We start from the raw sequence: 14,977 nt of genomic DNA, 5'->3' as shown, positions 1-14,977 counted from the left end.
CAATGGTCGAGTCAAAAACTGAAAATTGGGAAGTTGCTGTGGTGAAACCGTCAGTCGTACTTCATCAGAGGAACAATGAATTACTGCATTCAGTTTCTTTAACAAATTTAACCCCAGCAAATTCTCTCCACAGTTCAAAGTCAGAAGGAAAGGGCAATGGTCCGTAAAGGGACCCAAAGAAACAGACACCGGTGAAGAAACCGGACAGACAATTGGTATACCAGAAAACCCTACAGAAACATTTGTTTGCCCTGATAGTGGAATGTTTGGAACCCGGGAATGATCAATGGAGCACTTCTGTGCTCCAGTGTCTATCAAAAACTGATGTTTCCTATTCCCCACTAACAATTCAACGTAGGGACCTTTCTGATTAACGGGAATAGGTGAGGGTTCCAAACCCTGCTTCGGGCAGTCCTAACGGAATAAAATGTTATCGGAAGGAAGCTCTTCAGAAAGGTAGGCAGCAGAAGGGTGATCAAATATGTTTCTTGCGTCTACACTCGAAGTCTGATTTTCCTGTGAAAAAGGTTGCTGAGGATCTTGTGAAAACTGACCTCTATCAGGGCCCCCTGCTCCAGGGCGACCTCTAGGTCGTCTACCCATACTCCCAAACGCATTGTTTGACCTTTGTCGAAGGACGGGGCACTGTGCTCGCCAATGACCTTCCTGGCGGCAATAGGCACATTGATTAACATTCACAGGACCCAAAGGAGCGTTTCCTTTTGGGACATACTGACCTCTGATCTGTGAAGTACCTCCTCTGGGATTTCTAACAATTTGTTGTAGCAATACTTTAGTCTTCAAATCTCCTTTCCTCTTCTCTATTTTCTCCTTTTCATTATTAACACGGTTCTCATAATACTGAGCCATGTGCAAAACTTCAGATTGGGATTTCGCCTGCCAAGCGCTCTCAGAGGACATAATCTGTGACTGGATGTCGGGCAACAACCCACGTACAAATTTGTCCACAAACAACCTTTTCCCAGACTCTGTGCCCAAGTCCTGTCCACTGAAATCAGAGAATACCTGTTCGAATCTATTAAAGAACTCGGTGGCACCTTCAGTTTTTCCTTGAACACAGGCCGTAAGCTTGTCCCAAATAATTCTTTTCTCAGGAATTATGGTTTTCAATTTCGCAACAATTCTATCAGGCAAAGTAAGTATTACCTGAGGTGGTTTCTCACCAGCTGGTCTTTCCCCATCAAACCTAGTCATGTTAGCCCACGTATCTCCTAATCCTGGCACTGCGTCTATTGTTCGAACCTGCTTCCATAAATCTACGGGCAGGAGTACAGGGAATAGCAAGTCAATGCCACTTCAGGTGAACACAGAGGACTGCAAAACGGACTCTTATCTCTTTGTAAAACCCTGTCGGGTTTTTCCTGATATCGGGAATTGATTGTCTAATAGTGTTCACTTCCTGTCGTGAAAACGGGACGTGAACAAATTGTGATACATAATGCGCAGGGATATCCACAGCGGGTGCACCAGTCCCAGCGTTAGCGGGAATCTCAACCTTTGGGACAAATGTCGGAGGAACCTCTCTCATAGGCAACTGAGATATAGGTAACTCCGACCGCTTACTAAGTAACAGAGCCAGGTCGAGCGCTAAGGCAGTCGAAGAAGTGTCGGGCGAAAAAGCCCTTTTATAAATTCCCAATAACTCTATAGGACAACTAACCTTCTTCCTTCCACATCCTTCCTGCAGGTACTGTACCATTACCTGAATCACCTTCCTTTGCATTTCTACTGTATACTGACTATACGTGTCATATACTTCATCTGGCGGTATCGATGAATCCGAGATCCATCGAATCGTATCTTTGGTACAAATTTGTACTTCCTCAGGTGCCGATCTACGACGCGGAAGGAACCGTTTCTGCACATACATACTGTCGTCTTCATCATCCTCATCTCATGATTTCTCAAAGTCCCTCCTATACTCAAACAATCTTTCAACATGACCATATACTTTCTCCTCTGTGTCCCTCGAAAGTGCTGAAGCATTTAGATCCCTCAACCCTTGTGGGAGATCCGAATTTTGCAATCTACCCCACATCACACATAAATGAGTCCCCAAACCTTCAATAAAAACATTTTTCTTGGGAAAATTGTTCAAATTTGATAATGTGGAAAAAACGTTAACTTGATCACCTTTCTCCATACAGTGCTTAGCCCATGCAAATAATAATCGTTTCTTGTCTGAGGAAACAGTATTACGAGTGACAATCTTTGACCCCGCACCCTGATCAACTTCAGTCAATACAGAACCACTCGGGAGCGGATGTGTGGGCAAATTCAGTAAGGGTACAACTATCGGCGCAAGAGGAAGGGGTGGCGGGATAGGTGGAGGAACAACAACTAGAGGAATAGGAACAATAGGTTGTACAGGGGGAAAAGGAATAACAGCAGGAACAAAAGCAGGAATGGGCAGAGCACCCGGGAGAGGATCATACGGAGGTGGCGCAGAGGCACCAGGCCTGCGTTCGTTTAACAATTTTTCAATAAATTCTTCAGAAACATGGAAATCTTTAGAGGGATACATTTTCTGGATTCTGAGTAAAAAAGCCCTATCCATATTTTTAACTGACTCCGAATGTTTTTCCTTATCATATAACAACCCCTTTTCGGCATTTGTTTTATGACGGCGTGCATGTTTATCCCTACTTTTAAGCTGCTGCAGCGCTTCTTTTTTCCAATTCTGCAAAACATCAAATGCTGCAGGTCTGGCCTTCTTTTTTAGCAAGACCGATTCTAGGTATTCAATACGGGGGATCTCGAAACTACCATTGATTGGCCACTGAAATTCGGAGGCATGTCTGGTTTGTCTGTGCCAAATATCATTAAATACTATACTTCCAATGCCATACCTACAGTACATAGTACATGCCGGCGACCCCTCCTGTGGTGCCGGGCGGCTAAATTCCAAAGATTGTCGATCGCTGCGGAACAGAGCCCTAAAGCAGCTAGCCAATTTCCCAGGCATTTCACAAAAAATTGGTGTTACCTGGTCAGTAATTGTGTCTGCAGATACAATACGCCAAATTCAAATTGTCAGGGTTAAATTAAGAGCCGGGTCACGACTGCACCTGACCAAACCTAAGGAGGACCGTACGGTTTACCAAAGAACTTACCTAATGAATTTTACCTTGTGTTTAGTGGTTTCGACAAATCTACCCGCCTCAAAAATGGACCCTTGTCAAGATGCCGTGTCAGACCACACGACTATCATCCAAGGATCGGATCGTGCAGCGCTGCTGAGGTATCGTGTCTCGTTCGGTCGGGCCCGCAGCATCACACCGTCCGATCCCGGTTCGATAGTCTGCGTCAACCTTCAATGATCCGGCATCAATCTTGAGGGTCCCTGTTCGGGCGCCAACTGTGGAAACATAAAAATAATATGAGGCCGGGAAGCCCAAAAAGAAACACACCAACACAGGTTACAAAGAACATACAAGTGCTTTATTTAAAAGCTACAACAGTTACCAAAGTCAATTGACACACGGATAGCTATTTGGCTCTCAGAGTAACGTAACGAACTTCAACGAAGGTTCGATGCATTAGTAAGAGAGACCGCACATTGGAATATTTGGGTCTTTTATATTGTTTGTCCAGCCCTTGGCCAACCCCTTCGCGGGTTAACCATTCTAGGGATCGGGCCTATGGGTTCCTAGCCAGGTCAATCCTATAATATATGCATTTTGATTAGTTTCGCTGATATATTTGTACATTTACACATAGGTCAGCAATAGGACAAGGTCTCAGTTCGCGACCCCGACAAGTGGCCTGCAGGCATATTAATTATTTGTGTGTACGGAGGTCACAACGGCCAGAATCTTACTCAGAATGTAATTCGGCCTCCATTTTGATGTTCAGGGTGACTTCCACATTACAAGAGAACCTAAAATGGCGGCTTAATCCAAGATGGCGACTTACATTACTTTCTCTAAGGTCAAGACCTTGCTGCGGAGTTTGTTCGCATATGATGTTTAGACAACTGATAGGAGGCATAACATTATTTCAATTCCGACAGTGTCTCTGCAGGAGCGATGGACGAGCCTCCCTTGACCCAGAGTCTTTACTTCCCCTGTTTCACCCGGAGGAATACCTTGATCTTTAGTAGGGTGTGCACTCCATCCTGCATTTGCAGGGGCGCGATTTACTCATGTTCAGATGCCAAATGCTGTTTTATGCCTTCACAGCGAGGCCGAGAGTTCAAGGCGCCAGTTTCTTCACTGGCTAGAAAGTCCTTCCCACAAGTGAACGTTGCATGGAGAATGTTGAGTGTCCAAAATTGTCCATATTGTCTTAGTTTGCCGTTATTTTTGTGGGTGAGTAGCGCTGCGTGTAGAAGCTAGCTGCTGGTAGGTTTGCGCAGCGCCTTCAATTCAAGCGCGCCTGGTAATGTCTCTCCCTTTCCCTTGCAGGAGAAATTATGTGGTATTAGCGCCTCGAGTCCGGGTTCAGCGATACTGGAGACTTGGTGGTTAGGTAGGTTTGCACAGAGGCTTTTGGTAAGTATGCACCACATAGAGAGAGAGAGTGCAGTGAAATATGTGTCCGCGTTATTGGAGCGAGCGCAATGAATAATGTCTCTTCTTTCTTACAGGGGTTTGTGCGCTCGTGCAACTAACCTGGATTCCAGCATCGCGGAAAGATTCGGTGAGTATGCGCAGCGTTATTGATGTGCGCGTGTTAACGCTGTTCTTCTTTGTTCTTACAGGTGCCGGTGTAGAAGTCCCTTCTTGACTGGAGATAGCTGCGGCGTGGAGTAAGAACTAGGTAAGCTGAAGCTGAATGATCTAGAGCGGGTAAGTAGAAGTAGGATGATCCGGAGCAGGTAAGCAGAAGCAGGATGATCCGGAGCAGGTAAGCAGAAGCAGGATGATCCGGAGTAGGTAAGCAGAAACAGGATGATCCGGAGCAGGTAAGCAGATGCTGGCTGATCCAGAGCACGGGAAGTGTGTTGCTGATACAGCTCACAGTAAGCAACACGAAGCACTGGAAGAATCTTGGGTGTGGCTTATATAGCCAGCCACACCCAAACACTAGAGAGCTCATGAGTTATCATGCACTTCCTGTTTGGCAACAGGAAGTGGTAACCAGGAAGTTACTACAAACACTAGGAAGGAATGAAAGGAGGGATTTGTTATGGGTTCTTTGTGTGCCTATGCCAGGCCTGCCAAGCCTCCACCCAGTTTGCCCCAACTACCTGCCTGATACCCATGACACTGGCTCTTCATGGCTCATACTGCTACTTTATGTGCACTACCAAATCTGAAGATGGCCACCATGGGTGGAGCTTAGGAGGACAAGTGTTATTGGCTGGGGGCAGTATGACCCAAAGGACATTGGTAGTTTATAGAGGTGACGAGCAGTTTAAGCTTAATTTTAAACTGCTTTCTTTTACCGAGGATCCCCAGCGTGACTACAGGGAATATTCATGAGAATGTGAATCCATGCAAGACCGTTGCTGGAGAACAGGAGTTGCAGGTAAGTAACTTGTTCCGTCTGTGGTATGAATTAAATTTCTAATCAAATGTCTTATTGTTTGTTTCTGCCTGTCTCAATTACCTGCTCTTTTCCCTAAACTCTAAATTGCCAAGTTGGAATGTTATTTATTCAACAGAGTTTTAGCATTGGAGAAGGTGCATTTTTGCATTTATGCTGTCAGACCCAAATAACAGTAACTTATGTTGTGTGTTCTCTATAGGTATGCTGCAAGATATGACTGTGGGTGTCAGTACGAAGTGTGCGTCCAACTGCTCTCTGAAGATTTCATTGTTCTGCAGGAGTTCTGTCCGGAACCAGTGTTAATAGACCAGTGGAGCGATGCAAAGTGGCGACAGGTACAACATGTGGTGATATCATTCTTGAAAATATGGGGTTGCCTTCAATCAATTCTTCAAATAATAGCCTTATGGACATCTATTATTGGCTGAAAAAAGCAAAAATGTACAAATGGGTAACATATTTGCAATATGTTTAAAATCTCACTTCCCTTGTGGAGCCCCTGAAGCATTTCTGCCTACTCAGGCTGATGCACTATTCTATCCCTTGAATGTTGGCGTTAGAACCTCCCTCAACTCTGTGCTTAGGTTAGGACTCCTACAAATCCCTTTGAAATCTGTGCCTTCAATTGCGCTCCCAGACTTAGAAAAAGAGAAGGCAGAGGGCTTCTGCCAGGCATGGCACTCAACTATTTATTTCCAATTTTTTTGTCTTATAAAGCATTTACTCCAAACATTTCAAGCATGAAAGTATTTAGACTTTTGTACCAATTGAATAACTTGGGATTTTAGTCTCTCTCTCTACTCAAGTTAACCAAGTGTACCCATAGAACATATATCTGAAGGATGCCGAAGTCCTGACGATGACAGAGGAGAGAAACCGACGCACCCGGTGAGATGGACAATGTCTGAGAGAAGCCAAGGACGCGGTTCTACGCAAGCCCGGGCAGTGCCTTTCTCGACAAGCAACACCACCAAACACCAGGTGTGCAGCACGCAGTGGCAACAAGGAAGAGTGTGGCAAGGCCAGGTGATACCTCACAATTGGGTCAGAAACTCACAGGTCCAAGAAGGACCGAAGAAGAAAACACCCCAAGTCGGGCTGAGAACCAAAGTACCCCACAAGGGGGTGAGAACCCCACCGGTCCAAGAGGGGCCGACATACCGAACTGCCCAAGTCAGGCTGAAAACCAAGATATCCCACAAAGGGGAAAGACACTTGAGGGTCCCAGGAGAGACAACCAACCAAACTACCCAAGCCAGGCTTAGAGCCAAGATAACCCTCGAAGGGATAAGATACACAAGAACCCCAGTAGGGTGGAAATACCAAACACCCTGCTCTGGGGTGAAACACAATATTTTTCAAGAACAAGCAGCAGCTATTGAGGCCTATTGCGTCAAAGCAGGAAACCAGGAGCAAATCCGTTGGGCCAAGCAAAAGAGTATACTGTTGAATCAGGCAAAATGCTAAAGATACAAGTCACAGACATTTGGGTGGGGACCATGATCAAGCACCACCAAGAAATAATGAAAAGACTCAAATCATTTGGAGCTGTTTATTCAGGAATGTCTTCTGAATGAGATGCAAGAAAGTTTTGGGTGGGTTTCAGAAACCAACCATGAGTGCTAACCCTAAAAGGGGGATCTCTTTCAGACCTTTGTGGTTGTTCCTGTGTTAGTGTGTTTTGTATTAGGTAGTAGGGACAGTCTTTAGGATACATAAGAAGCTCCAGGAAAGAGGGCAGTTTTCTGTTGTATGACATCCTGACAAGCAACTTTTTGTTATTTTTATAGACTCGGGGCAAACCATTTCTTTAGACGTAGGGCCAGGGAAGGCATTATTTCCTTTAAATAAAACATAATTAGTTGAAACCATTACCTCTTGGCTGTCTCCTATGTCTGACTTTGTGGTAAGTACCCTTGCTTAGTGGAGAGCCATGGTAAAAATAAATTACTTTAAAGTCAAAAACTGCTCTCAACTCACTCTATTAATGAACCTGTTTTTTACACTTCTTTATTCTATGTTGTGTACATACAAAGCAATTCACAATCGATAAGCCATTATTTTATATAATGATATAATAAATGCAACACAATTCAATATATACAAAGAAAGATAACAAGAATAATCCCATGGATCAATGTATCGTACCATTTATATCCCATTCAGACTGTCATACATATCAATTCATTTTCAACAAATAATAAAATATTAATTTATATATTTTCAAATTACTTTCAACATAGGATCTTCATATATCCACCATAGGAATTAATGTCTTTCTATATCAATTCTAATACATATGTTACAACCTATGTGCTATTTTTTTTATCACAAGATCTAAATGTTTTCAATTTTGGGTTGCAATACATCTTTAAAACACAACAAGTCTTCATCAGGATCAACAAAGCTTATGTCGCATCATATAATATGTACCTGAGTGGTGTAGGGTTCATTCATAACTCTTTTCTTGGATTTTTCATATGTCCTTCTGTAGGTTTTTCCTATCTATTTTTCTTATTTCTACTGCATACAAATCACATATATTTTAATGTTTTATATTCACATATATTTAGTTAAGCAGAATGTGTTATTTCATTTGTTGTCCCTTTGTAGTTGGTGTGGTTCAGAAGTTACTGCATAACTACATTTACAAGGAAAAGTTATAATTAACAGCAGATTTATCATGTCTTTGAATTAACTATGTCTACTATGACAGTATTAACACCAAGCAGACTGTTTTTAAATGTTCAGAGAATTATAATCATTTTTTCTTTTTCTCCTACTGTGGACATCAAACGGGCAGTTTTCAATTGGGTTTCCTAAATAAATTAGTGAGCCATTTAAGTATGTCATACATATATAGCTGATTGAGATCCCCACTGTGTCAACTCTACAGGATCTAATAGTAAAAACTCAACTGAGATATTAGAATAATGATAACATGCTTGGCAGAGTGTTTGGTCTGCCAGCAATCCATTACCATGCGTTACCTGACCCATCGTGCTGCTGAAGGAGTCTGTTCTTGTTTTCCATCATTTGTTAGAGGAGGAGCCTGCCTACAAAAACACTTACCACAGCGGAGTGTTCGGCACTCCGACCTGGTTTGAAAAGCAAGAACTCTTCCTGGACCACGGGTAACATTGATTAAGATCTTAATTTGTAAATCAACTACTTTCGTCCCTTGCCGCCTCCTCAAAGTCAGAACTGCTTAGTAGTAATTGTATCTTAGCAGCAACCTCGTTTTGAGGCAACTCCCAACTTTTATCTCACCCTGAATACAGTATTAGACCTTGCACGACAGCTTGCGCACACAGATCTGCACATAAATCACGTTGGAGCAACTGCGGGCAACAGCCTTTGATCTCCCTCGCGCCCCTGCGCCAATACGACTGCGAGCCATATTCGCTTCTGAGAAGGAAATTGGAATTAACTCAGTATGTGCAAACCAATCTCAACTTTAACACGCAAACGGTGCATGTAAACTCTGGAGTGACTGTCGGCACCCTGAGCTCTTGAGCCCCAGCGTTGCAACGAAACTACAGTGCAGAACCAACAGCGAGAAGCCATCGGGCTTCGTTGCCAGAAGAGACTACGAGTAGCATTTTTATTTTTTTTCCAACACTTGTCCCTGAGCACAACTACCAGAAGCAAATGCCAAATAACACAAGACCGCAATACAACACCTATTTTAAAACGCAAAGGAGCGTGAAATACCTGAGGGGACTGCGGGCACCTGAAGCCTTTGAGCTCCAGCACCAAAGAAGAAACAAAAGTGCCGAACCAACAGTGGGCATCTACCCCTTATTGCCACTCTGAGCAACCATCAGATTGACCAAGGACGTCGTTTGGCCTCGAACCCCCTGGGGGGACTGCAGGCATCTGAAGCCTTTGACCCCCAGCACCAAAGAAGAAACAGAAGTGCCAAACCAACAGCATGCATCTACCCCTTAGTGCCACTGCGGGCAACCATCAGATTGACCGAGGGCGCTGTCTAGCCTCGAACACCAACGGTGGAAGTAAGCTAGAACCGAAACCCTATATAAAGCTTACTTGAACCATACATACACAAGGACCACACATTTATGGAAAAAAACATCAAATCACAACTCGACAAACAAAAAGTAAAACCATTCACCCAAGGTGACACCTTAACAAACAATTGAACAAGGAGAACCAACAAGAACGATTGAAAAGGTACAAGTAAGAAAAAGAACAAAGACAAGAACAAGATAACCAAAAACCACAAACAAAAGACCCTGAAGCAAGAAGAGATAACTCCCACATTTGCGACTGTGAAAAAGAGACAAACAACCCAACACAACCTATCCCAGTGACAATGCTGGATCTCCAGAACTCGTTCATGGCGGCATCAATTTACGCCATAGCGCCATTTTTAAAATTAACAAAAAACCATGTGGATGCATGAAAGACCAAGCGACACTTCTTGCCCTAATCCACACAAAACAAATTAATCTGGAGGCATTTGTAACTCGAATACAGGAGAGAATGGATAGAAAAACAGAGAGCTCTGCCCAATGGCAAGCCAGACTTTTCGACATCGACACAGCTGATCGCAACGTCAAGAACACATGACAATGGCTCTCATAAGCATGGTCAAACAGTTAGGAAACAATGAGCAAAGAAAAAATACTAATCAACAAGAGAATGAAACGAGACAACAAACCCAACATGAGACCTTACTAGCCAAGACAGCTAACAAGACGGCGGAGACAAAAAACCTTGGAGATAAAAACATAATCAAATTAAAACAACCAACTTTCTCCATATTTGAAGGCTCACAAAAGGGAGCTAAACAACAAGAAAAACTAAAACATCAAACACCTGGGTTGAAAGAAAAAAACAAACCCCCTAGATCGAAAAACAGCATGAAAGGATCTTGCACCTTCTTAAGAAATATAAAGATGCCTCAACAAGCAACCAAACACTTGCACAAAATCCAAGTAAAAAAGATTGCACAGAATAACCAACAGAAGTAAAAAAAAAAAGGCGAAAAAATGGAAGAACCAAAAATCATAACAGACGATGACTAGAACAACAAGAAATACTGCTGAATCTACCTATACAAATGAAGATGAAGAAGAAGTCTCATTAATGCTAGATGACGAGTACATTGTTGATAAGGCTTATTCTCAGAAAGAAAAAGAAGAGACAATATTATCCTGTGATGATATTTCAGATACAGAACTAACAATTTTCACAGAACCTGAACTAAAATCAGCACAAAACAAAAGATGTAAAAACCAAGAATCAAGCCATCCAATACATAAAGAAATGGTAGACTCGAGATAGGAGCTACCAATCTTTGAAGACCCAAGGGGTCTTATTCAGATAAAACTGTTAACATGAAGGCCAAATGGCAGAGACATGATGACATCCTCCTGAATAGAACGAATGTACTATGGCTATTACATGCAATACCCAATTTACATTCGATTAAATCAGATGACATCGGAACAATTGAATTTCTTCATGAATATCGGAACAACCATGTAGCAGTACATTTACAGTCACAAAAAACAGCAATTGCCATAATAGAAATGGCAAGGAAGTTCTCAAGCTTGGGATTCGAAATCTCTTATAATGAGGGAATAACAAAAGAAAACCAACAAATAAAAAACCATTCCACAAACAACAAAACATAACTTGAAGACAGAATCTTATAAGCCCCGTGGAAACTATGTTGCTGGAACTCCTGTGGCTCCAGACATCTATTCGAAGGCTAAAACTCAATTCTAAAAAATGGTGACATAATATGTTTACAAGAAACATGGATCAGCGAACAACCAACATGTGACGGTTTTACCATACACATGAATCCTGCTATCACTCAACAAAAAGGTCACCCTTTTTTGGGACTTCTAATGATAAAGCAGGAGTGAACTTACATGTGATCAAATCAATTCATTAGAACCCTTTCACTCAACTTACCATACTGGAAAAAACTGCTGAATGCACAATAAATGCAAGAGGAAAAAAAGACGAGATGAACACAAGGATATCATGTATATGTAACATCTACTGGAATCCTCGTGCAATTAACGATAACATATTCATTGATGCAATATTTACAAAACTAGATGAATCAAGTCACCTACCCAAAAATTGAGACAATCATATGCGAAGACTTGAACATCCATCCACCTATTCACAAAATCTGGTCCCACACTCACGCAAAACGAACTTCCTAAAAAAACTCAACTGTGGCATAATGAATGCTCAATGACGGACATAGACCTTGTAAATGGTTACATACAAGGAGACACTCCAGCTAAACCAACACGGGGAATAGGAAACACAATTGGATATCTAGATTATATCTTCATCACACAATCATTGATACCCAAACTCGAAGTAGTGGAGATTACCGATAAGACAACAAGTGACCACAGCATACTTACGTTGATCTGGAAAGAATCACAGAAACGTCCTCATATTAAGTCTGCTGTACCTTTGGAATTGAACCATGGTCTAAACCGTCTACGGATATCAGAGGAACAGATAAAACAGCTTCCAATGATATTCCAAAGTACAGACATGACAGAGAAGGCTAAGATCGAATACGTATGGCTCATCCGGACACACAAAGGCCTTAGATTGAAACAAAAATCTGAGCCTCCACAACAAATCCATGCATACAATCAGGAAACGGCCAATAGAGAAAAGAACCTGAGATTAAAGATTCATATGGCACAGAAATTGAGCTATGAAGAAAAAAAACGAGTCGTCATGAAACACAAACAACAATACAGAAACTGGCAAAAGAGCTCATGCATCATGCGCTTACAAACAGACGCTGAAACAATGCTGGCTGCCTAAAACCAACGCAACACCAGAGAAATGTGGAACTTAATGAACCATAATACCCAAAAAAAGGATTTGCTAATAGCAGATGTGACGGAGGCAGCTTGGTCTGAACCTTTCACTAAAATCTATGGAAAAAAAAAGAGACGCGAGAGGACAATCTCACGGCTAAATACATCTAGAGCACCGGGCCCAGACGGACTGAGCAACCAGACCCTGAAAAGAAATCCAGAAGCGTTGGCAAAAGTTTTTGAATATCTGTTTCACCTTTTTTTAATAAATATTTTCTTAAGTTTATTCAAACCAAACAACAATACAAACAAATCCAACACACAGTGTAATTTCCAACAATTCCATTAGACACCATTTGTATTTCCATTTTGCCACTGCACCCCAAGTCCCACCCTCCATCATGAGCCTATTTGTACTTCGCGTTCAGCATCTGCTGCATGTGGCCGGGTCTCACTATCTTCGGATTCCGTCGGGTCCGATATAGATCCGAATAGTTCGGCTATTAATAATTTCCATGCCATCAAGGTACCCACTTCTTTCTCCCCACTCATGCTGCTCGCCTCCTGCCATACTACTGTTTCAGCCTCTGCCCATTTCTGTAACTCCTTCCACCATACCTCCAACCGCAGCTTGTGGCATTTCTTCTATCCCATGGCGATCCTCCGTTTTGCTAGCACATATGCCAAGTTTTTCAGTTTCGCAACATGTTTAAGTTTCCGTGGTCTGGGGAACCCTCCCAGCAAGCAGGCCCAGGGCGTATCTATGACAAGCGTGACCCCTTTTGTCGCTAATTTTTGTGCCACTTCGCCCCAGAAACTTTCGATTACTGGGCATGACCAAAACATGTGTGTCATGTTAGCGTTTTCCATGTCGCACTTAGGGCACGCCTGTCGCCCAACGTTCCGGAACTTAGATATCCTCAGGGGGGGTCATGTATGCTCTATGCGTTATGTACAGCTGTATTTGTTTAAGTCTAGCGTTTCTTGACACTTTTTTGTGATATCCCAGGGCGCGTTCCCACATCCCATCTCCAATTGGGGCCCCCACCTCCTCCTCCCAATCAATTTCAGATGTGTCAATTCCTTCCCCACCTTGGTCATCACCATCTCATACAATCTAGAAATCTCATGCCCCCCTTCCGATATGTCATATATTACCCCCACAGTAGCATCTGGTTCCTCCGCCAACACTGTTTCAGGCCACGTTTTCCGAATTTTCTGAACCATCCTATGGTATGTAACAAATTGGCCAGTGTGTAATCCCACCTCCTCCCCAAGTTCTTCGAAATCTCTAATGGTCCCCTCTTGCCAGATGTCCCCCAACGTTACCAGCCCCACTGATTCCCAGTAGGTTCTGATAATCACCCTCAGCTGCTCGTCCCCTCCCGCTAATGTGACCAGCGGTACTTGCGGGGAGCACGGGAATGGGTCCTCCATCTTCCGACACGCTCGACGCCACATTTTCCACCCCAACATCATCATTTTAGGGCGCTCCTTCATATCTGTCTCAGGCAACCATATAATTTCCCTTAAGTAAAATGGGGTGCAAACCCGCCCAAACAACCTATGTTCAGGGGTCACTTCGTCGGAGAGCCAATTGGCCACATATTCTAATTGACTTGCTATATAGTAGGCCTCAAAATTGGGCAACCTGATACCTCCCTTTTTGTAGAAGTTCTGCAACTTCCATAGCGCTACTCTATTCCGGCCATAGGAAGTCCCTGCATATACTATTCAATTCAGTGAACTTCTTGGGTATCATATGTGGGATATTATTAAAATAATGTAAAAGCCTAGGTAGGACCACCATCTTAAGCATTGCCCCCCGTCCCATCATGGCTAGGGGCAACTTCTCCCAAAACTTCATGCATTTCCGGATTTTCTCAACAGCTACCACGGTGTTGTGCTTATGTTCCTCTTCTGCGGTGTGATACACATCTATGCCAAGGTAACGGAAAGAACCAGTCACCCATGGTATCTGTAACATCGGCAACCTTTCCTTCGGGGTACCCTTATAGCTTATAGGGGGATTATACTGGATTTTTGAGGGTTTACCACAATGCCGGACAACCCCACGTATTTCTCCATCACTTCAAGGATATATTAAAGCTTCTCTTCCGGGTATTTCAGGTGCAGTAATAAATCATCCTCATATAAGGATATTAGATGCTGCTCCCCCCCAACCTCAATACCTATCGTATCGTACTGTTGCCTGAGGTATATCGCTAGGGGCTCCAGGGCTAGAATGTAAAGCATCGGGGACCAGGGGCACCCCTGCCTGGTACCTCTACTAAGCTGCCATCTCTCGGATATCACTGATCCCGTTCGAACTCTGGCTAACGGCTCACTGTATAGCATTTTTGCCCACCTGATATACCCCGGCCCTACTCCGTAACCTTTCAGGGCCGCCAGCAGCCATGACCACTTAACGGAGTCAAAAGCTTTTACTGTGTCTAGGGATACAATCGCCATTTCGCCTTCATTTCTATCCGCCCAATCGATCACACGGTGGATTCTCCTATGATTATGGGTTATATTCCTGTTTGGAACATAGCCCGTTTGATCCGGGTGGATTAATTTACTAATTACTTTCCGCAATCTGTTTGCCAGGACAGCCGTCAGTATCTTGC

At 43.2% G+C, this 14,977-nt stretch overlaps 1 protein-coding gene across 6 annotated transcripts in view; it reads left to right on the top strand.

The window, feature by feature from the left end:
• The window catches only part of LOC138472013 (F-box only protein 6-like), a 405,487-nt gene that overhangs the window by 343,370 nt on the left and 47,140 nt on the right, over positions 1–14,977 (top strand). For all 6 annotated transcript variants that reach the window (XM_069609920.1, XM_069609921.1, XM_069609925.1 and 3 more), the window contains one exon: positions 5,714–5,849. In XM_069609920.1, coding sequence (XP_069466021.1) covers positions 5,714–5,849 — 136 coding nt within the window. The remainder of the gene's footprint in view (positions 1–5,713; positions 5,850–14,977) is intronic.

This window comes from Ambystoma mexicanum, chromosome 8 (genome assembly GCF_040938575.1).
Source record: "Ambystoma mexicanum isolate Mex_15411 chromosome 8, UKY_AmexF1_1, whole genome shotgun sequence".
Lineage (NCBI taxonomy): Eukaryota > Metazoa > Chordata > Amphibia > Caudata > Ambystomatidae > Ambystoma > Ambystoma mexicanum.
This window is presented reverse-complemented; position numbering and strand designations above follow the sequence as displayed.